This window comes from Panthera onca, chromosome B4 (assembly GCF_046562875.1).
Source record: "Panthera onca isolate mPanOnc1 chromosome B4, mPanOnc1 haplotype 2, whole genome shotgun sequence".
In the NCBI taxonomy this organism is placed as follows: Eukaryota; Metazoa; Chordata; class Mammalia; order Carnivora; family Felidae; genus Panthera; species Panthera onca.
In genome coordinates, this window is record NC_138345.1 from 109,869,807 (window position 1) to 109,893,735 (window position 23,929).

Here is a 23,929-nt window from a genome sequence, read left to right on the forward strand (position 1 = left end):
TTTTTTTCAACGTTTTTTATTTATTTTTGGGACAGAGAGAGACAGAGCATGAACGGGGGAGGGGCAGAGAGAGAGGGAGACACAGAATCGGAAACAGGCCCCAGGCTCCGAGCCATCAGCCCAGAGCCTGACGCGGGGCTCGAACTCACAGACCGCGAGATCGTGACCTGGCTGAAGTCGGACGCCCAACCGACTGCGCCACCCAGGCGCCCCTTTTCTTTAAAAAGATGAAGAATATAGGGTTCAGAAATTTCCTCTCAGGAAAGTGAGGTTTAGAGAGAACTAGCCTAACGTCAACAGTATTAACAAGTCTTTGGTACTGTGCTAGTCTAGTACACTAAGCTGGCTGCGATAAGAGATCCTGTTGTGGGGCACCTGGGTGGCTTGTCGGGTAAATGTCCAGCTTCGGCTCAGGTCACGATCCTACAGCTTGTGGGTCTGAGCCCCACACTGGGCTCTGTGCTGACCGCTCAGCCTAGAGCCTGCTTCAGATTCTGTGTCTCCTCTCTCAGCCCTTCTTCCTGCTCATGCTCTTTCTCAAAAATAAATAAACATTAAAAAAAAAATTTAAGAGATCCTGGAGACTGACTTGACTATTTTTAGTTGCTTCTTGGCAGTAATACAGTTTCTGTCATCAATAGCTGAGAACAGTGAGGGGCTTTGGAGTTTCAGATTTAGGTTTCATCCTACTTCTCTCACTTTCTAGCTGTTGTGACCGTGTTAGCCTCTTTAAGGTAAAGATCACAGGTGAAATGAAGACAATGGTACCCACCACACAGGGTTATCAAAGTTATAAAATCCTTGTTAAAGCACTTAGCATAGTGTCTGGTACAACTCCTACATGATAGCTCATACACAGTAGTAACAAGAATATGTGGTGGAATACTGAAAAAGCTGTATGAAATAATCCAAGATTGTTCAGATACAAATTGGTATAATTCTTTGGAACAGAATTTGCCATTTCCATCAGGCTATCAAATATACGTAATGAACAAATGACTCTTGTTTACAGTGATGTTCTAAAAAGTCAACATGAACAATGAATTAGTGAATATTAAACCGTTACTCATAGGGAAAACGTACATACATATACATACTCAGATCTCACATAGATTAAAATTTTAAATCCTGGAAACAACTCATTCTGGTCAATTTTTTTTTTTTAATGTTTATTTTTGAGAGAGAGAGACAGAGTGCTAGTGGGGGAGATGCAGAGAGAGAGGGAGACAAAGAATCCAAAGCAGACACCAGGCTCTTAGCTGTCAAGCACAGAGCCTGATGCGGGGCTCAAACTCACGGACCGCAAGATCATGACCTGAGCTGAAGTCGGATGCTCAACTGAGCCACCCAGTGGCTGACTGAGCGCCCCTGGTCAATTCTGTTGTGTTTTAAAAAAAATTGTTCAGAAAAAATTCAGAAGTATCAAGTGATTCTTCTGAGGCTGCCCCACTAGTAAGTGTCAGAATTGGGATTTAAACCCTGTCCAGCTGGCTCCAGAACCAGTTTATCACCCTATGCTGTACTGTCTCATACTGTCTCCATAACCTCGTACCGTCTCTCATCTATATGAGAGCTGAAATAAGAATGCAGAGCTTCATTTTGTTGCATCTCATCTGAAAAACACGGGTCAAAAGTTAAATTTTTCAGTGCTGTGTATCTGCAAAAGCACCAGGAGTACTGGTTTTGGGGGTTACAAGTAAATTTTAGTGAGTGGCTGAATTCACAAATACAGAATCTGAAAATAATGAGGATCAACCATTAATTGTGTGTGTATGTATACATAATGCACATATGCATATATGCATATATGCATTATGTATACATATGCACACAGCAGTAGAATGATCACTTCTGAACAGAAGCATGTAGAAGGCTAGACTTTGTTTTACTTTGTAAAAGGAGAAAAAATATAGGCAATGTTTACTATATGTAGTTAATTTTAAGTTAATAAGATGACAACATTTAGAAGATAACGTTCAGAGGGTTTAAAAGGGCCTGTACTTAGAAAATGGAATCAAGAGACCTAGTATTCATTGCTTAGCATTGTATCATGATTAAATGTTAACACCATATGGAACACAAAGAGAAAAACACTTGAGCACCTGCTACTCAATATTATAAACAACTTAAAGGACTCAATAGGAACATTATTGTTGGAAGAAGCAAAGAGCTCTAAAAACCTGTTCCAGCGATTTGACTTTATACGAATACAGTCATCAAAAATCTGAATAAATAAAAAAGGCAAACCCTAATTAAAACACTTGGGTTAGCTCACATGCTATAAGTATGTTATAAAATACTTTACCAGATATGGTGCTTTCAGCTCCACTTTGGTCTTTGTTAACTTCTAACTGATGGATTAATTCTGCCTTTTCTTTTTCCAGCTGTCTATTAGCTAATCTAGAACACAATGATTATGTATTACAATAACAAAAACCAGACATTGCTTCATAAAATACAAGTATTATAAACTGTGTGATGTTCATTGCTTATAACTTGCTGATAGTTATAAAGGTAAACATTTATTCATTTACTCTCACTACTGTAATGCTACCATTCTCAAACTGAGGTCAAAATGAAAATTCTTTGTTTTGTAAAGTCTGATCTGATACCATTTTTTTTTTTAATTTTTTTTTTTTTTTTAACGTTTATTTATTTTTGAGACAGAGACAGAGCATGAACGGGGGAGGGTCAGAGAGAGGGAGACACAGAATCTGAAACAGGCTCCAGGCTCTGAGCTGTCAGCACAGAGCCCAACGCGGGGCTCGAACTCACAAACCGCGAGATCATGACCTGAGCTGAGGTCGGCCGCCTAACCCACTGAGCCACCCAGGCACCCCTGATCTGATATCATTTTTAAGAGTTTTCCTGTTGGAGGAACCTCATGGGAGTATTCCACACAGAATCCGGAAAGTAAATAATTTTTTTCATTAATTAATATTTGCCTCTGGGCAAATTAGGATCTGGTTGACCCTGTTTTGTTTTTTTCAGCATCTATTATATAAAAGAGTAATTGGCATTAGAAGGATGAAATAAGACTGATAAGCCTGTTAGGCATCAAGTTTGAAAAATCCTAATCTCTAGATATAGCAAACCTGGTTACATCAAAAGATTTTTTTCTTAAATGGTAGTCATATGAACAGATAATGTACCTTAGAACTTGAAGCGCCTGTTGAAGGCTCTGCTCTGTCTCAGCACCTTCAGGAACATGTTTGAGAATCTCAATCTTTGGGCACAATAAAAAGAGAGCAAAGTTTGATATGGAACTAGAGTTTTAGAACGATACATATTTTCAGTAAAGCATCTTGAATGTGGGGTTTTCCAAAAGCACATATGAGCACTTATCTATGGTGTTCCATTCACTAATCATTCGATAATTACTGAGTACTGCTTGCCCAGGCACTGAGGATATAGTAATGTGCCAGAGGAAGGAAGGACTATCAAGAAGAATAACTCAGGGTAAGAGGATGGAGAGCCATGGAAGGTAGATGAAGGGCTAAGGAAGGTCTGAGGAGCCTCTGTTTTATCAGAGATCTAGGGGGCTATGAAAATATTTCGGTACAGAGGCAAACAAGTGCAAGATCCTAAAGCTTGAGTTTGGCCAATTCAAAGGACTCGAAGGTCAGTGTGAATGAGGGAAAGCAAAGATGAGGCTAGAAAGGAAACCAGATGCCGGACCACATAGGTCCTTATAGGCTATGCAGAGTACTTTAGAATTTTATTCTGGGGTAATGGGGAACCACCAGAAGACTCTGAGGACAGGGTGCTAGGATTTTCTTTATACTTAAACGGCTGACTCTTCAGCCATGTGGAGAAGAGATCAGGAATAGGGACAAAGTGAAACAAGGCAAGAGTGGAAGCAGGGAGGCCAGTTAGGAAATTGTAACAGTTCACATGTGAGAGAATAGCTTAGACTGACAGTGTTGGAGGTGTGGAGACGTCAAATTTGAGATCTATTTTGAAAATAAGAGCTGATGTTATTTAATGAAAAAGATGGGGTGCGAAAGAAGGAATTGATAATCTAAGGTTTTTGGCTTAAACAAATCGTTGAATGGTGGTGCCATTCACTTAAGAGGGGCCTTCTAGGGGAGGAATTGAGTTCCATTAAAAAAAATTTTTTTTAAATGCTTATTTTTGAGAGAGCTTGAGCAGGCGAGGGGCAGGGAGAAGGGGGAACAGAGGATCTGAAGCCGGGCTCTGCGCCGACAGCAGAAGCTCCATGCAGGGCTTGAATTCACGAACTGCAAGACCATGACCTGAGGTGAAGTCAGGCACTTAACCAACTGAGCCACCCAGTTGCCCCAAGAGTTCATTTTTATATACATAAGATAATGCCAAGAAGTGGCTTGAGATGAAATGCATTATTTTCTCGGAAAGAAAAATTACTTGCTTGTTGCTCGAGGTCTTCAGTGTATTTCTTAGCTTTTTGTTCCCTCTCTGTTGCTTGTTTTACAAGCTGTTTAAGATCAGTAAGGTTTTGCGTTTTTTTGGCAATGTCAGTTTCCAGTTCTTTCAGCTTGGTTTCATACATTCTAAAAGTAAAGAAAAAATAGTGTAGACATGGAAATAATTCATTGATTTAAAAGCCAGTTCAAGTCATTGCACTAAAAATAATAGAGTATCTTACACTGCTTCTTCTATTCAAATCTTTTACTGCTGCATATTTACTTAGCATTAGGTGACAACAAGGGATAAGTACCCCTAATTAACAAGCCAATTAAAATAGAGGATTTAGGTGTTTCCCAAGGTTATAAACAAGGATGGAGCCTGTTTGATCACTAGCAAAAAGATTACAATTAGTTTTTTTTTTTTTCAGTGACAAACCAAAAATTAGTGCAATTCATCACATTATCAAATTCGGTATTACAGGGTAGTCTCAGAAATAAAAATCACAAACTAAGCAGTTCATACATACATTATGTATACCTGCATAGAAGCATACAAAAAAAGGTACTCAGGTAGAGCAAAACCAAAAGGACACTATTGGGAGAGGAAAAATATGCAAAAGCATGGGTGAGAAAATGGTATATGACAATCTGAATAGATCTGTAACCTTTAAAGAAATGACCAATAATTTAAAAAAAATCTAGACTCCAAAAGGAAATTTTAAAACATTGAGCCAAAATGATTTAAAAAACATATCATACCACCTTAAAGGGAGACAATGCTTATAACATTCAAAGTTTCCCACAGAAAAGAAAAAGAATGCTTTGGCAACAAAATCAGGTAAGGACATTACAAGGAACAGAAATTATTATTTCAATACATTCAAATGGTTTTGTTTTTGTTTTTTACATTTATTTATTTTTGAGAGACAGAGCACAAGTTGGGAGGGGCAGAGAGAATGAGACACAGAATCCGAAGTAAGCTCCAGGCTCCGAGCTGTCAGCACAGAGCCCGACGCGGGGCTTGAACTCACTAACTGTGAGATCATGACCTGAGCCAAAGTCAGACGCTTAACCGACTGAGCCACCCAGGCGCCCCTCAAATAGTTTTTGATAAATCTGAGAAACCATGATCAGAAAGGAGTGTTCTTAACCTGACAGACTCCACCGAAGGGATGAAATACCAGAAGCTTACTCCTTCACTTCATTCGATTCTCTGCTCAAGTGCCACCCAATCTTCTCTGATCACCCCATACATAATAGCTGCGGCATCACCCGGCCTGTCTTAGCAGTCAGTATAAGGACTGATGACAACAGATGTCATTGGTCTGTTGAGTAAATAGAACATCTATGAAGATTGCAGCATGGGAGAGATCTAATGTGTCAAGGGTCCCAGAAGAGATCTCTAAACACTTCACTGAGGTGGGTGTATAATCCCAGCTGCAGATCTTAACAAGTTTTTTTTTTTTTCTTTTGAATTTAGGGAGGTTCTTGAGGTCAAAGATCAGACAGGATTAGCCTTCACTCTGTCAAGTGGATTCTACATAATTTACATAACTTTTTCAGGAGTTTACTGAAGGCCTTACCCAGTGCTCAGTTACCTGTACAGTGCACAGATTAAAAACACACAAATTATGTATAAGGCAAAGTCCTCTTCAATTATGGTTAAATATCACCCCTTTCAAATGCTTATAAACCCTTTTCACATTAATAATCTTTTCTGTAGCTTCACAGAGCCCTTTTCAGAAAAGGAAAGACAGACGACCATCTCTATAGATCAAAAAAACAACAACAAAACTTGAACTCACAGAAGAGTTGTAATTTATTTAAGGCCACAGTGAGAATTAGGTATTCCAAAGTCATGGAAACCACCTGGTTCCACAGGAACCAGACAAAGTCGGCCTTTTAGAGATACATCTAACGTGAAGCAGAGTGTGTGGCATGTAGTATGTACTGAGTATATTATCTGCTTAAAAAATCTCAAAGTAACTCAAAATCCCTTCTGAGTCTACGTGTGATTGTAGAAGGAAATAAAGGACCAACCAAGAAGTCTACTGGATAGAGTCGGTGGTTGAGCACCTCAGCTGGGGTCCAAGCAGACAAAAGAGACCCCTTTTCCCTGATACCTATCACACATTATTTCCTTTTACCCCCTCGCACTAGCCTTCTCACAGAGTTAAGAGAGAACTGGGAAGCAGGGGAGTGGATTCTGAGCGCTCTCAGTACTGTGTTAGGAACCAAGGACCCAGCTCCAACACCCTCAGCCCAGCCCCAGCCCCGGTGTGTCCATATCCTGCCACCCACGTTCATTAAATGTTTGAAGGAAGAAAAAAACACTTTTTTTTTTTTTCTGTCCTAGCACTGCCAAAAGTATCCTATTAAAGCAAACAACCAAATAGTTCATCAGGAAAGAACTAAATTAATCAGAGTAGTGTCCTATTCTTTTGAAACAATAAAGGCAGCATTGGAACTGATTAAACTTTGTGCAAATGATAAATTATTTGTTCCTACCTTGTAACAACAATTGATTTCCAGCTCTTGCTGTCAGCACCTTCAAGCTGTGGACCTCTACTTTCTGCCAACTGTAATCTCTTGCCAGTCTCTTCTAGTTGAACTGTCATCTTCTCATTTAATATCTCTAAGTTATTCTTAGCTATCCGCAATTTCTCTGCAGCTTCAGTCTCCTATCATTAAAGGCTAATTAGTACATGATGACAAAACAATACTGCTCTCATAGATGCAATATATTCAAAATTACCACCACAAATTAGAAAACAAAAGTAACCTGGAGCTCTAAACGCTGATTAAAATTCTAATAAAAATCCAATGTTTCCTTTACTCTAAAACAGCAGTATGATCATAATAATTAGAACAACAGATGATGTAAACCAGGTTAGAAAAATACATTTGTGGGCACATGGGGTAGCTCAGTCACTTAAGCGTCCAACTCTTGATTTTGGCTCAGGTCACGAGCTCACGATTTGTTAAGATCGAGCCCCACTTTCAGTGCAAAGCCTGCTTGTGATTCTCTCTCCCTCTCTCTCTCTGCCTCTCCTGCACTCATGCACCCGTACTCTTTCTCACAATAAATAAATAAACATTAAAAAAATACATTTGCAAGTATTTTACTCTAGCGGTTGCTTTAAGTTTGTCATTTTTGGTGTGTCTGTGTGGCTCAGTCAGTTAAGCATTGACTTTGGCTCAGGTCATGATCTCGTGTTTTGTGAGTTCAGCCCCAAATCAGGCTCTGGGCTGATGGCTCAGAGCCTGGACCTGCTTCAGATTCTGTGTCTCCCTCGCTCTTGGCTCCTCCCCCACTCGTGCTCTCTCTCTCTCTCTCTCAAAATAAAACAAAAAACATTAAAAAAATTAAAAACAATAAATTTGTCGTTTTGTTTGGTTACATTTGTCATAGTATTTATAGAATAATGGGATAATGTCTTAACACACTTAAAAGAGGTTTTGTTTTGACGAATATTTGAGAGACCTAGCTATGAGCACAAACTATGTGTAAGTACCATAAATTATTTCCACTAGTAAACATCCATGCAAAGCACACTACCACTATGGCCTCACAATATATTCAGATACTATTGTAACCAGTTTAAAAATCTCAATTTCAGTTTATTCACTGAATCATCCATATAAATAATAACACCTAGTTGTCTGGGGCAAGGAATATATTTCACGACTTAAATAGAAATAGAAAGGGATCTTACTATTTAACATAACCGTTTCATATATTCCTTACTCTATACCAATCATTGTTCTAGGCCATGTACACAAATATTAACTCACTTAAGTCCCACAGGAGTTCTGTGAAAGAGATATTTATGATTCCCAACTTCATAGACGAGGAAATTGAGCATTAGAGGGGGGCTGGTAGCTTGTCCTTGTTTCCACAGCCAGTTAGTAATAGAGCTAGGATTTGACTCCCAGACATGTGGCTTCTACATTATACTGCTTCTTAATTTTTGTATTTTCAATGTTCCTCATAGTGAAAGGATGGCAGCCAAAAAGATACAATTCCTAAGTCTCTGAATATCTACTTTGAATAGACATTCTCATCAAATTTTTCATTCACTTTTTCAAAGATATATTACTTAAGATAAAAAAGTAATATAATCAGTAAAGAAAGTCATACTTTTTTAAGTTCTTTACGAAGTCTTTCATTTTCCGCAACAATTTTCTCTGTGCCTTTGGTCTTGGATTCATAGTGCATGCTCAACTGACGTCCAAGATGAACTTTAAGTTTTTCTAATTCTGCCTAGTAAAAGATAAATTATACATTATCGGAACAAGGAAATAAAAGACGATCCTATAAACTCGTAAAACTTAATCCATAACAGTTTTAGAGATTATTTTTGATAGAATTAAAGTTTTCCCTTTCATACTGGTCATCTAGAGCAGAGGTTCCCAACCTTGGCTACACATTAGAACGAGCTGATGACTTAAAATCACAATACCTATGGTAGGACCCACCCCAAAAGAATCTAATCAATGTCAGGCTTGGGGGCTTAGGCACCTGCATATTTGAAAATAGACACTAGTGAGTGAGAATGCCAGAGTGAGAACCATTGGTCTTGAAATAATAAAATGCCCAAGTGGAGCTACTCTAATTTCTCTTGGCCTTGTCTCCGACAGGTTTTTCTGTATATGTAAAACAGTTACTGCATCTCTTAAAACCGTTTTAAATAGCAGGAATATATTTAAAAATTTTCTTTAAAACATGGAAATTATGTTGGGGTGCCTGAGTGGCTCAGTCAGCTGGGCGTCTGACTTCGGCTCAGGTCATGATCTCGGGGTCTGTGAATTCAAGCCCCGCGTCGGGCTCTGTGCTGACAGCTCAGAGCCTGGAGCCTGCTTTGGATTCTGGGTCTTCCTCCCTCTCAGCCCCTCTCCTGCTCTCTCTCCCCCACCCCACCCCCCCGAAGAATGAATAAACATTTAAAAAATTTAAAAGAAAATGGAAATTATAATGGTGAAAACATTCCATGCAAATTATCACATTGAGAAACTTAACAGAAGACCATGGTGGAAGGGAAGTAAAAAAATAGTTACAGAGAGGGAGGGAGGCAAACCATAAGAGACTCTTAAATACAGAGAACAAACGGTTGATGGGAGGGGGAAGAGGGAGAGAGGGGAAAATGGGTGATGAGCACTGAGGAAGGCACTTGTGGGGATAAGCACTGGGTGTTGTGTAAGCGATGAATCATGGGAATCTACCACAAAACAAGAGCACACTGTATACGCTGTATTTTAGCCAACTTGACAATATATTACCTTCAACTTTTCATTTTCCAGCTCAATATTAGCCATTTTTTCACTGGTCAGTACTCCTGATGCTTTTTTCAACTGTTCATTTTCCCTTTGGACTTTTTCAACTACTTTTTTCATTAAACCAATGGTTTTTTCTAGTTCTGGAATTGTCTTTCCACTTCTACCAGCCTACAAAAGAATAAATTAACTTTTTATTCAATCAAATATCTGAAAGAGTATGATATCAAACACCAACAACATAACACACTCATTATTACATTCATTTCTGATTCCTAACATTTGAAGCCAAAACTTGTATTCAATTTATCATTACAATAACTCTATGCAATAGGAATTATAATTCTTACTTTACATACAAGCAAATCAAGACTCAGAGAATATGATATTCCTAGTCATGTAGCTAATGAGTAACAGCTTAAATACTCTAAATTTGATGTCTGTTCCAAATGAATAAAGCTAAGAACCTAAATACTCGATTTAGCTAATGTTCTTTCCAGTATACCAGAATTCTTTTGACATGGGAAAAAAAAAAAAAAACCCACAAAAGAAGAGTTGTGTCATTAAAGAGCTCATGAGTTACCAAATTTGAATTGCAGAAGAGAGGTGATTTTCTAACAATGGCCATGATTAAGAAATTCAGTTTCTGTCCAGTATAAATACAAGAGACATCTGCAATTAAAAAAACCTAGTGTAGAGTTATCAACAGAGATAGGTCACCAATTAGGAAGTTCAACTGCTTATGCTTTAAAATAAAATAGTTTAAGAGTTGAGTAAAATAATCTGCTTATTGTTTTTGCATTTTAGTCAGTATTCACACTATATAATGAATAACCTTATAATACATAATTTTAATACATACTATCATAATTAGAAATCAAATTAACCCATTTAAAAAAATTATTAATGTTTGTTTACTTTTGGGAAGAGAGAGAGAGAGAGAGAGAGAGAGAGAGCGAGCGCATGAGCAGGGGAGGGGCAGATAGAGGGAGACACAGAATCTGAAGCAGGCTCCAGGCTCTGGGCTGTCAGCACAGAGCCCGACAGGGGGCTCAAACTCATAAATTGTGAGATCATGGCCTGAGTGGAAGTCGGATTCTTAACCAACTGAGCCACCCAGGTACCCCCAGGTTTTTATTTATGAAATGAATGTTGCTGTCAAGCTAGATATTTGTTCTGAATACTTTTTTCTAATAACAACTCAGTATTTTCACCAAATCTGTCACATATTTAATGTTATTACTTGAATAAGTTTTTAAATTGATTGCTTCTATCTGTGCCCCTTGCTAACATGAAAACAACAGGGGTTTAAATCTTTGGCCTGGGCCTCAAAAACAGCATTTATTCATTGTAAAAAATGAATACAAAATAACATTAGAAGAAAAACATATGAATAAAAAACCTAGGAAACATTTACAGAGCATTATACTAAGAAGTTGCCATGGAAATCATAGAATAGTCACAAAATGTTAGAATTGGACCAAGGAGCAGTGAGTAGTTACCTTAATGAACAGAAGGAAGATTCCTAGAAGTTAAAGGTTTTCAAGGTGTGAAGGGAAATGCAATGAAAAAAGATGATGTGGTGTCCAGTTGAAATAAAATGCTTGTTATATGTGACATGTTACAGCTTGTTAATGTTAAAATACATTAATTTGAAACACAAAGAAAAGCTTAATGATGTTTTACATTGTAGATCTGCAGAATAAAAACCAAGACTACAGGTAAGTAAAGGTATATCACTACTGTTTTGATGAATCCAAACTTTTTTTGTTTTTCATTTCCAGCTTATCACTGCTGAAATCAACACAAATATATGGCATATTCTCACACACTCACCCCTCTAACATGGCCAAGTTTCCGCTCAACTTCTGCTTTTTCTTTCTTAAGAAATTCACACATTTCCTTCAAATCTCTTACTTGATTCTGAAAGATTAAAGCAAACACATAACAGTTTAACATAGCTATAGCCACTGAAAAGGAAAGGAAAACAATTCATTTGAACTATCAATTTCTTCAACTATATAGCCTAATTGAACAAGGTCTCTACAGCAATAAGGACTTTGAACTAAGACATATATTTAAGGGCAGTGATACAAGAATATTTTATACGTAAATTTCAAGAAATATTTTCCACATTACTGCCTTTATATAAATGTAGTTTATTTTTTGTAAATGTTTATTTATTCTGAGAGAGAGTGTATGTGCATGTGCATGCAAGTGGAGGAGAGGCAGAGAGAAAGGGAGAGAAAGAATCCCAAGCAGGCTCCCCGTGGTCAGTGCAGAACCCACGTGGGGCTCAAACTCACAAACCGTGAGATCATGACCTGAGCCAAAATCAAGAGTAGGACACTTAACTGAGCCACCCAGGCACCCTTCCAGTTTTAGAACTCTGATTTTAACCACCCCATAAATGACATACATAGATCCTTATCCAGATGGTAGAGAGAAACAGCTGATCTAATAGTATGGGTTCTAATAATGTAAAAATAAGTGTTCTAGAAGCAGGACATAACTTAATTATATCATTACCAGTGGAATTAACAGACTGCTAATATTCCAGGTTAGAAAACAGAACTGAAACAATTAGCCAGCAAAAAGAAAAAGAGATTCCCATAAATAGGATGAGATTTGGAAAACCAGATAAACTTCTTATAAACATCAAAATTCCTAAAAGAGATAATTATCCTAATTTTTTAAGATTAAAGACTTACTTAATTTTTTTAAAGAAATATCCTAATTAAGAGTGATAATTGTTTTTGAAATATACCAACCATCCACTTGGCCTCAGGACTTTGAACTTGCTATTTCTGTTGTCTGGAACTCTCTTTCCAGTATTTGTATGACCCACTTCCTAACCTCCTGCCCTAGCTCTCTGATAAAATATTTTATTAGGAAAGCCTTCTCCTTGGGGCGCCTGGGTGGCGCAGTCGGTTAAGCGTCCGACTTCAGCCAGGTCACGATCTCGCGGTCCGTGAGTTCGAGCCCCGCGTCAGGCTCTGGGCTGATGGCTCGGAGCCTGGAGCCTGTTTCCGATTCTGTGTCTCCCTCTCTCTCTGACCCTCCCCTGTTCATGCTCTGTCTCTCTCTGTCCCAAAAAATAAATAAAAAACGTTGAAAAAAAAAATTTATAAAAAAAAAAGAAAGCCTTCTCCTATTACCCTAATTTAAATAGCAATTCCATACAGTCCCAACCAACCCTCCCCCCACCACACACACCTTTCACACCAACCATGCTTTTCTCCTTACCACTTAACATCAACTTAACATCAGCGGACATACTGCATATTACTTATTATCAGCCTTTCCCACTAGAATATAAATTCTATGTGTGCAAGAAATATTTTGATTGCTGTTTCCCAGCACCTAGAAGAGTACCTGACAACAAAGTAGGCTTTCAATAAATAATTGTTACATGAACAAATGTAGAAAACATACCACTACCATAATATTTTATGAATATGAGTTTCTGGCATCTTCATAAACTAATACAAAGAGGGAGAAAAGGTTTTCAGGTATTAGATTTCTTAACTAAAGAACATTAAATTTACCTTTAATCTTGGCAAATCTTTATTTGCTTGTTCAAGCTGAAATTTTAGTTCAATATTTTCAGATGACAGCTTTAAGTTTTCCCTCTGAAGCTCTTGTTCTCTTTGACAGTGTTCATCTGACTCTATTCCTGAAGTCTTCAGGAAAATAAAGTTAGGAATATTTTTAAATTTTAGTAATAAAAGTTATATAGGACATATTGGATAAGAAAACCTAAAATGGTACACTTTCCCTCAAAAAATATGAAAAATTAGAGAACTCTAAAAAAAAATGACCCTAAAGAAGTCAGAATATAAAAATTGCAGGAGAAAAGGTAATACAGTTTAATATAGAAAGCACAGTGAAGTATGTCTTAAAAACATCCACATGTATAATGTCTACATGTATATGCTCTTCTAAGACTAATTTGTGCTAATTTTTCCTGTCCAAAAGTAAAATATGACTATTATTTGTTATGGTTTATATTATGCCCTAAATCCTACCCCACCCCAAAATTCATACGTTGAAGTCCTAATCCCAGTACCTCAGAATGTGACCTTGTTTGGATATAGGGCTTTTCCAGAGGTACTCAAGTTAGGGTCATTAGGGTTGGCCCTAACCCGGTATGAGTAGTGTTCTTATGAAAAAGGGAAATTTTGATACAGAGATATGCATAGAAAGAAGATAATGTAAAGAGGGCACAACTGGCCATCTACAAGCCAAGGAGAATGGCCTGGAATAGATTCTTCCCTCACAGGTTAAAGGAGTCATCAACCCTGCCAATACCTTGATTTTGGACTCATGGCTTCCAGAACTGTGAGAATAAATTTGTCAGGTCACCAAATCTGTGGTGCTTTGTTACAATAGCCCTAGCAAACTAACACACGAGCCTCCAAAAAGAAGTGCCTTAATTCTTTCCTCTTTCGGAAAGCTCTTCTTCGTTCCTTAAGTGCAAGTAATAACTTCCTCCTCTGATATCCAGTAACACTATATTGCATTTCTTTTGGCACGAATCTACCTTGGGCTATTATTTATGTTCATTCTTCCTTCTCATTCTAAACTACAGGTCATTTGAAAGAGAAATATGTGCTTGATTTCCTTTTTTCTATAAAGGGGGTAGAAAACCACCCACCTCCTATGATTGTTATGAGCATCATATGAAACATTTTGTGCAAGTACTCAGCATAGCTTTAGTTTTTCCTCCCCCATCCCATTCTCTCTCTGTGGTTTGATGGGCTATCAAGTCAATAACTCCAAAGACATTATAGTTTAAAAAATGCAATGTTATACAAATATATCCATGGCTCTATAATAGCTTTTAAATTAGCAGTAGGTTAAATACTTCATATTCCGATATATTTACCCTTGGGTAATAAAAGCAAAAGAAATTAAAGACATTAAAACATAGAATATAGAAAAGTAAAGAAATTCTAGGCTATTTGATTCTGACCTGAGGGCGCAGAACCCTGGCAGAAACACTGCCTGTGTCCAACCTGACTTGTCTTTGTTCAAAGGAATGTGTGTGCATCTCTTTGTGTGCAAAAGACAGAAATATTTGTTAATGTCTGTACCACAGGAATATGTCCTTGCTTATGCTCATTCTCTGTCAAATAACCCAAGTATCCATTCTGATTCTGCTACTATTAGGCTAACACTAGGCAAAGCATGCCACCTGCAAGGTCCTCAGTTTCTGCATCTTACAAATGAAGGCACAAGATGGGGTAATTTTTAAGGCCTCTTCAGACATGGAAATCTGTAATGAATGCCCTGTCCCTGAGCTCTTCTGTCACCCTCACTTCATCTCTTCTGTCTGTGGTAGCGATTTAACAAGTGATAAACACTTATGGGTACCACTGATTGACAGACATAATATTTGCTAATTATCAACCACAGAAGAGAGTAATTCTATCTGATGATCTCACATGAGGATTTTTTTTTAACACATTCTCCTAAAACATGGACGCAATTATGTAAGTACATACAGATCGTTTTTTCCCCACAATTCTCAAAAAACAAAAAGTATTAGTTGAAATCGTCCAATTTCTGGAAAACAAATTCTAATGAAACTCTGTATTGTGTAAAAGTAATATAAGTAAAATTCTTGCATAATGAATTTTATGAGATTTCCAATTCTTTTATGGAAGAGGAATCCTGTTGAAAGGAATACAGTGCTAGAAACCAAATTCTTAGTGGATGGGAGTTAAGAAACACACAGTGGGAGCCTCAATTTTACAGTTACTTATTATCAAGGGAAAAAAGAGAAGCATTATGAACTTGGATAAAGGTATGAAATAAGAAGTCACTTTCATCCATGTTTTCCTAACCTTTATTTTTATTTTTTTAAATGTTTATTTATTTTGAGAGAGTGGGGGAGGGGCAGAGAGAGAGGGAGAGAGAGAATCCCAAACAGGCTCCACACTATTAGTGTGGAGCCTGATGCAGGGCTCGATCCCATGAAACATGAGATCATGACCTAAGCAGAAATCAAGAGTCAGATGCTTAACCAACTGAGCCACCCAGGCACCCCCCCTCCCCATTTTCTCTTAAGGTTTAAATGTTTGTTTTTATTGATGTGTTTAGGACTTAGGTGACTGGCATATCTAGGTGGAAAGGATAAGGGGAAAAAAAAAAGATATATTCTATTTGATTTCAAGTGGAGACAAACATGTCTTAGTCTGTACTGCATTGTAAACTGACCAAAAGTAGTGTGTACATGGAGAGATCCTCAACTGTGAAGTTAGACCTGTGTTTAGATCCTGGTTCTGCATCACTAGAGATGATACTCATGCTCCACGCTTCCCATGTAAAACAGAAACAATACTCTGCAAATATGTGAAAATTATACCTCAGCATCGAGCCTAATACAACATAGACAGCAACACATGCAAACTCCCTTTATTCATTATACAAAAGTATGTTATAAAATATGTGGCAAAAAGATGACCAAGTAATGTCACACAGTATCCTAACACATTTTTACTGATATTATTCACTGTAATAAAAGTTTGTGATGAGATTTCAGAGCACCTTGAGTTAGAAATTTCTAAGGCAAAATGCATACCTCTAAAGAGCCTGGTTTTTGTTATCCTGTTACCTAACACTTTTTAAGTGAGTACCAGTGGTAAAACAGTGAGTACTAAAATCAATAAGAAATGCATAACCATTAATTTTTATAGGAACTCGTCAATTAGAGCTTAATACACACTTCATGAATAGTTAATATTTTTTTACAAATCCTACGCAATTGATTTCCGTTTGCACCACATACTGTATACCACTTGCTATAAGAAACAAACACAGGACTGCCATGGACTCAAACCTGGGACACTTCATTTCTTGGCTGGACTGGTACATCGGTTTCAGAATTTGCCTGTGCTTCCTCCTCAGCACTCTCAGTCAGTGCAGCAGCAACTGTGGCACAATCACGGTCTTCTCCGGCAGATCCTTCTGGATCCAGGTGGTGGTCGTGACTCACATCTTCAGCTGTGTGTCCCTTTCCTTTCACATTCTTGCCTAGCTCATTCTCTTCCTTGTTTTCATGTTCCTGTTTATTATTTTCATGATAGTCTTGATTAATTTTCTCAATTTCAGGATCTGGTTCATTTTCAAAATTGGACTTAACATCTGCCATGGTACCATTAGTTGACCTAAACGGACTTGATTTATTTTTTGGTCTTGCCTCAGATTTATTTAACTCCGCAGAATCTACAGTATCTTCTGTTGTGTGTCTTTCTTCATTACTGTAATGCCGTAGAATACTTTTAGGTACCTGATGATGTAAGTTGTTACTGGCATCTATTCCCTTCCCATTTTTAATTCTGAACACCATTATGGGTTTTTTTTTGTTCTTGTGGAAAGTGCTCTTTTTGTGATAAATATTATGCCTATATTTATTAACACTGGTAGCAAGGGTAGAAAGCGTAGTTGTGTCACATAACAGATTCTGCTTGAAGCAGAAGAAAGAGAAGAAACATGAAAAGAAGAAAAAAATAACAAAAATATACACACTATTGCTTTAAGGTAATATACAACAAACAATTTTACATTAATGATTTTTTTATAAAGGAAAACTAGAAATGTATCACACGTTTGAATGGAAACAATGCTGTATTTTTCTAATTTACTTAATTGTATGTTCTTGCCACAGCAAAACTCAAAATAATTAACTTCTTTAAAATCTCTGGAATACAGTTTTATGCAAAGTCTAAGAATCTTAGGTCTACTTATGTAAGAAGGATTAAACAAGTTAATATACATCAGTACCTGGCAAAAATAAAAGTTGGATTTAGTACATTAATATTAATAAGAAGAAGCTTAAGGTTTTGGGCCAGATAAAGGTAAAAGTTTATATCACTTTTACTAAAAACAGAAAAATAAAAAGATGTACACTTACTGAAGGTCTAGAATATGCATCCTTTGAAAACTGTTTTTCTAAAACATGTAGTTTTTCTTGGAGGTATCTATTTTGTAAATGTAAATCTTCTATGACAGAATCTCGAGGAAGAGCTTGACGGGTCCTATGATAAAAAACAAGAGACTCTTTACTATTCAAACACCAACTTTCCACAGCTTTATTGTATTAAAATACAGAAAACAAAATATATAATGTATTTGTTAACATTGTATTTATTTTAATTTCTATAAAACTTATAAATTTTATAAAAATTAGGACATGACTATTTAGATTATAGTCTATATATATATTACATATATATATTATAGAGGATTCACTGTAGGGCTCTTTTGAATTATGAGTTAACAAGTGTATTTAGATTTATAGAAATACATTAACATCTTTAAAGAACATGCATCTATTTATATGGAATTGTGTAAGATGAATCAAAATACTATTTTTAAAACACTATATAATAATATCATGACATACTTCTCAAAAAGCTCAACAATATAAAAAAGGCTCTTAGTGGTGCCAGATAACAATCTGTTAGTCCAAGTCTCACATGTGTCGCCTAAGGCCCTTCATAATCTGGCCCCACTATACCTATTCAACCTAATTGTCCAGGAGTCCACCTTTAGTAAGGCAAAAAAATCTGCCCTTACCCAACATGAAAGTTTCACCCCTGCCACCATGTCTCTGCTAGGGTTCTGCTTTCTTGGAATGTCCTTCCTCCCTTTAATATCTAGATTTGATTCATAAAATTTAGAAATTCACAGTTGAACTGAGACAGAAGGCCAGTTCAATCTCTTCTATCAAATCTTCTCCAATTATTTCAGCCCATACAGGTTCACATTATTAGAAAAAACAAATTAAACCTCTAAAAGTATTAGGTTTCAAAACGAAAATATTTGATCCTGTGAAAACTGCAAAGGAGAAAAAAAGGGTTTAACATTGTTTTGAACACATGTTTAGATCAAGAAAAACAAAGAAGAGAAGGAGCCACTACTGGGATCAGACAGTAACTACAAAATAGATGTTGCAAGAAAGAATTCTTAATCACTTTTTTCTTCTCCATCAAGGAAAATTCTGAAGGATTTAAGAAACAATGACTTAGAAAAAAAGGGAATCGAATGTAGGCTAGAAACTCATGGGTACTTCTTTAAAGAAGTTCATATTACATTAATACAGACATGATCACAGGCATTAATAAAGAAACACTAATGGTAATTTTTGAAGATCAATGGAGAGGAAAAACATATGATAAATTTAAGAACATAGAAACCAATGTGACAAATTTCATATTAAAAAAAAATTAAGAACAGTAAGTATCCCCATGTCCAAATATAACAGGCAGGTACCACACTTAGAAAATAATCATTAATATGATTCTGGGCTGCTTGTAAGTACTTAGAAGAAGAAGTAACAAATTTTGTAAAACTAATCTAAGTTCATCTAAGAAGAAATGAATAAAGCAGAAAATTACAGTTTTGGGTGTTAAGACATGATTTTATCAGAAGACATAGCTTGGAAAGAGATGATGAAACCAATTTCAAAAGCTTTGCTAAAGAAATGACACTGGGGGCAGGGAGGGGGTCTGGTTCTAGGTAGAGTGGAGTAAACACACCCAATCTTGTCTCTCCCAAATGCATGGAACAGCTATTTGAGAACTCTGAAAAGTAAATATTTTACAGAGTGGGACAGTATACCAGAATCTGAAGTCGCAGCAAACAGCAGCAATTTACCTTTCCGTTGCTTCTAGTGTGTCTTGGGCTGAACACAACACTGCTTGAAACCTGAAGGTGAGTGTTAGCACTGAGGGAGGAAGCTCCAGGGAAGCCTTAGAGTTCTAGCTCCAGCAAGGAGAGAGGGCACTTATGATACTCTCCAAGACAAAATCTCACCCCCCCAATATTTTTTTGTTCTCTCTGTTCTCTCGTACTCCAACCCTCAAGCAATCCCATGCTACTGGTGGCATAGGCTGCATGGGAACCCACAGGAGTCAAAATATTTAGGAAATTGGTAGAGTTGTGATTACTAAAGGGGTAGACGGGAAGTAGCCCCCTCCCTCCCCATTCCCCTTTCTGCCCTCCTATTGCTTGGCTCCAGACATACACAAAATTGCTAAAGTAAACAGTAGAACAGGGTAACCAGAGCCCCAGATTTCATCTGAAATACGAAAAGGGGGAGCCCTGGGGAAACAGACAGTGTCAGGGAGATGGCAGAAAGGGAGGAACTCAAGAAAGGGATCCTATAATGTCGTTCATGAACTTCTGGCCTCAACGTTGAGCTGTGTGTGTATGAATCTGATCTTACAGTAGCAACGACTCACAGAACTGAACTAATGGATGGAAGGCAGCCCGTATACCAGACTTCCAACAGGGAGGTGCACAGGCAGGACGGAACCAAAGAGACTATAAAGGCTTTGAAAACAAAACTGATATTAGAACCACAGCCCATAGAAAGCAGGTGGGAACTCGGGGCCTGAACCTATCCAAGACTGCCTGCCTGTGAAAACAAAAATACTACATTTTCCATAGAATTTAACCAAGATCCAAAGTTTCACAACATGATATTCAGAAGTTCAAGAATACAATCCAAATTACGTGGCATACAAAGAACCTATCTTAATTCCCACGGGAAAAGAGAACAGAACCCAAGCCTAAATAATACACATTCATTACATCAGTTTTTTTGGGTCAGCCAGTATTTCTTCATTGTAATAGGTCCCACATTTTCACATAACAGCTTACCTCATATATGATATGTCATTTTCTAAGTCAAGATTTCTCTTTTTCAATTCTTCCAACTCTTTTTCTGACTCCAAAGCTCGCACTCCCATAACCTGATCAACAGTAATGCCAGTTGTTTTTAGTTTCCTCTGCAAAGTAAGTTTCTCTTTGTCAGCCCTGTGGGATTCAATATAGCATCATGAAAATATAAAATTCACTGTTTTACTTGTTCAATTTATTAAACTGAAGCTTACTACTAATTAAACAACATCATAAAAAAAACCCAAAAACTAGATCTTGCTGTATTTGCTATGAGCTAACATTTCAAAATTGTAGGAAACTCCGTTTACAAATTGTTAAAATAATTTTAAACACATTTTAAAGAAAATAAAGTGAATCACAGATAATAAATCATAATTAAAACTATGAAATTTCTCAAATATAACATCAAATATGTACTATCAAATACAATAAAACTATGTAACTTCCAGATCAATTAAAGACTTCACAAATAATTAACTAGGGTTAAATTTACACTCACTTGGCAAAAAGATCCTTCAAAGTATTCAACTGCTTTGTTAGAATATACACTTCCCCCTCTTTCTCTTTTAACTTGTTTCTAATTCCTTCTATTTTGGTTTGCCATTTTTTACCTTCTTCCCACCTAATTAATTCTTCTTTGGCACTCTGTAAACAATAACGAGGGAGAAAATTACCAATATTTTAATTTCAAGATTAATTACAATTTACTGGAACAATGGTAAACCAATACCTCCTAGGGAATATGTGAATACATTCATTTTGCTATATAATGTCTAGAATCTTTAGACATGCCAAGCTACTAACAAAAATGCCCTTCAGTTTAAAGGTTCTGTATTCTATTATTGATGGGTAAAATTCTAGGGAACAGTTTGGACTAATGTCAACAGACTTAAAAGTCTTTAAGTAAAGATTCTAATAAAGATGATCATGACCAATGTAAGCTTCTAACAAAAATATGTATGTACAAATGACCAACCCAATTTTGACCAAAATAGCAATCTCCTAGCATCACAGCCTCTTCAAATCTTATCCAACAGATGGTTATATACTGCTAATCATCTGCCATACCACTCTCGGCATTAAGTGTAGAAGCACTCTCTGATCAGAGAAAAATCAGAGAAAAAGCATTATAGTCTAATTTATGTTGGTTGGGTAGATCAGGGAAGGGGAGCAAAATACAGAAAAAAAGCAAGAAAAAAAATATTTTGTAGTATGTTAGCTGCTGGTAAGTGCTGAGCACGGAAGAGAAATAGTTAATGGCATTAGTAATGCCACTGAATACATTTCCATCAGTTTGCACTTGTAGCTCTGAATTCACCTTAATGCTATAAGTCTATTTCCTTATGTTTTCTAGTGTAGTATGCCAGAGCATCTTCATGTTGAAACATGACAGATGTAGAAACATATTATTTTTGTGAATTATTTTGTTTCTCCTTTATATTTCAATTAGGGCATTTATAATAATATTTAAAGAAAATTTTTTTTGTGCGTTTATTCATTTTTGAAAGACAGAGAGAGACAGAGCACAAGCAGGGGTGGGGCAGAGAGAGAGGGGGACACAGACTCTGAAGCAGCTCCAAGCTCCGAGCTGTCAGCACAGAGCCCGACACAGGGCTCGAACTCACGAACCATGAGATCATGACCTGAGCCGAAGTCAGACGCTTACCCGACTGAGCCACCCAGGCGCCCCTATAATGATATTTTTGAAATTACACATGTAGGTAATTTCTATTAACCATAAATTTCATGTGGATATTATAAAACACTGTTTATTACAAAAGGCAATGTCAGGGCTGAAAGAGTTAAAAGCCATAGTTTAAAGTCAAATGCCCATCTAAGATACATTGCCCTATCAAAACTATCTTCTTTGATACTGGCCAATTTTTTACCTTATTTATTTAATTCAGTTAGCAACTATCCTTTAAAAAAACATAAAAACTTCGGTAAATGTTTAATAATTATTTTTTTTCTGAAATATATACAAGAAATTTTGTGTACTTCCAGGAATGTAAATATTAGCTTGGGCATAATGGTATATAAATAAATAATTCTGCAGCATGGAATTGGGCATTCACCCTCTGATACCAGCCTCTGAAGTAAGACTGAGGGAAACAAGGCTGGAATTATTTAAAAATGAACCACAAGAAAAAAATAACAAAGGCAAACATCACCACAGATCTGTTCTTGACTAGGGGAGAAGAGAAGATGCAGGGAGAAGTTCTTTTGTCATGGTTTGTGTACCAAGAGCCACTTAGGATGGATTTCAGAATAATGTGACTGCATTTAAAATTTTTCATTCATTTAACAAATACTGAGTATCTAATACATGCTAGGGACTAGGGACTGTTGTAGGTGGTGGTTATACAACAATAACCAAATAATGGTAGAATTCTTGCCATTAAAGCTTATAGTCCAAAAGATAAACACATAGGTAAATCTCTAGTATGTCAGATAATAATAAATGCTATGGAGAAAAGTGTAACAGCATAAAAAACACAGGAATGTAAGGCATGGGGGTGTGTTGACAGAGAAAAATGTACAGAAATTTCAGCATGAAATCATTGAGTATAAAAACATCCATAAATTAGAAACGCCCAATACTGTGGAATTTGAAATAATACTCTTGCTAGATTCCTGGATAGAAAATTTAATATTAGTGTTGCTCTATGTGTTGTCCTCTTTTTCTAATTAGTAATAATATAATATCATACAGTGGTATGGACTTGATGGCTTACAAAAGACTTGCATATATTGTCTCATATGACTGCCAAAATAATCTTGGGAAATTGGCAATGCAAATAGTATCATTTCTATTTTAAGGAGAAATAAACTGAAACAGAGATTAGGAGTCTAGGCAAAGTCACAAGGCTTTCTGACAGGAATCAGGTTAGGAACTGGTATCTGAGGATCAGACCTTCGTCCAAGTGGGGAGGCAGCAAAGAAAGCAAACTGTAAGAATAAGGACATTTTTATCTTGCAATTTTTACCAGAAAAGCTTCAGACAGCAAGTATTGTGGTTCAATGTATATAAATGAAAATATTTTAATAAAAATTATACTAACACTGGTGAATTTTCATAGGACAAAAATTTTTTGGAATATACTCTATTAAGACATTTTATTTTTTTTTTTAACGTTTATTTATTTTTTGAGACAGAGAGAGACAGAGCATGAATGGGGGAGGGTCAGAGAGAGGGAGACACAGAATCTGAAACAGGCTCCGGGCTCTGAGCTGTCAGCACAGGGGCCCGATGCGGGGCTCGAACTCACGGACCGCGAGATCGTGACCTGAGCCGAAGTCGGCGCTCAACCGACTGAGCCACCCAGGCGCCCCTCTATTAAGACATTTTAATCCCATTACTATTTTCTATTCAGTGGCATTAAAATTCCTTAATTTTCTTTTTTATGTCCATGTTATTGAAATTATTTTATAGATATTGAATATTGTCTGCACAAATTTTACAATAAAAATTTTTCCTAACCTTAGCTTCTCCAGGCTACTACTAACACCAATATTTCTCAGGTCTCTATTGATATATTTTCAGTGCTACTAAGTCTTCATTTTATTATTTGTAA

General features: G+C 36.8%; 1 protein-coding gene across 3 annotated transcripts in view; it reads right to left on the minus strand.

The window, feature by feature from the left end:
- Window positions 1–23,929, minus strand: part of CEP290 (centrosomal protein 290) — a 90,975-nt gene that overhangs the window by 2,603 nt on the left and 64,443 nt on the right. For 2 of the 3 annotated variants that reach the window (XR_013556695.2, XR_013556694.2), the window contains 11 exons: window positions 20,854–20,999; window positions 20,334–20,489; window positions 17,581–17,704; window positions 13,211–13,345; window positions 11,499–11,585; window positions 9,669–9,833; window positions 8,530–8,652; window positions 6,897–7,069; window positions 4,387–4,532; window positions 3,153–3,226; window positions 2,361–2,400 (listed from right to left, as the gene is read on the minus strand). Coding sequence is in view for 1 of the 3 variants with exons in the window: in XM_078449630.2 (XP_078305756.2) it covers window positions 2,306–2,400; window positions 3,153–3,226; window positions 4,391–4,532; window positions 6,897–7,069; window positions 8,530–8,652; window positions 9,669–9,833; window positions 11,499–11,585; window positions 13,211–13,345; window positions 17,581–17,704; window positions 20,334–20,489; window positions 20,854–20,999 (1,420 nt within the window). In the remaining 2 variants the exon portion in view is untranslated. Of the gene's footprint in view, window positions 1–2,305; window positions 2,401–3,152; window positions 3,227–4,386; window positions 4,533–6,896; window positions 7,070–8,529; window positions 8,653–9,668; window positions 9,834–11,498; window positions 11,586–13,210; window positions 13,346–17,580; window positions 17,705–20,333; window positions 20,490–20,853; window positions 21,000–23,929 lie in introns of those variants that run through there. The other variant, XM_078449630.2, reaches the window with a different exon arrangement.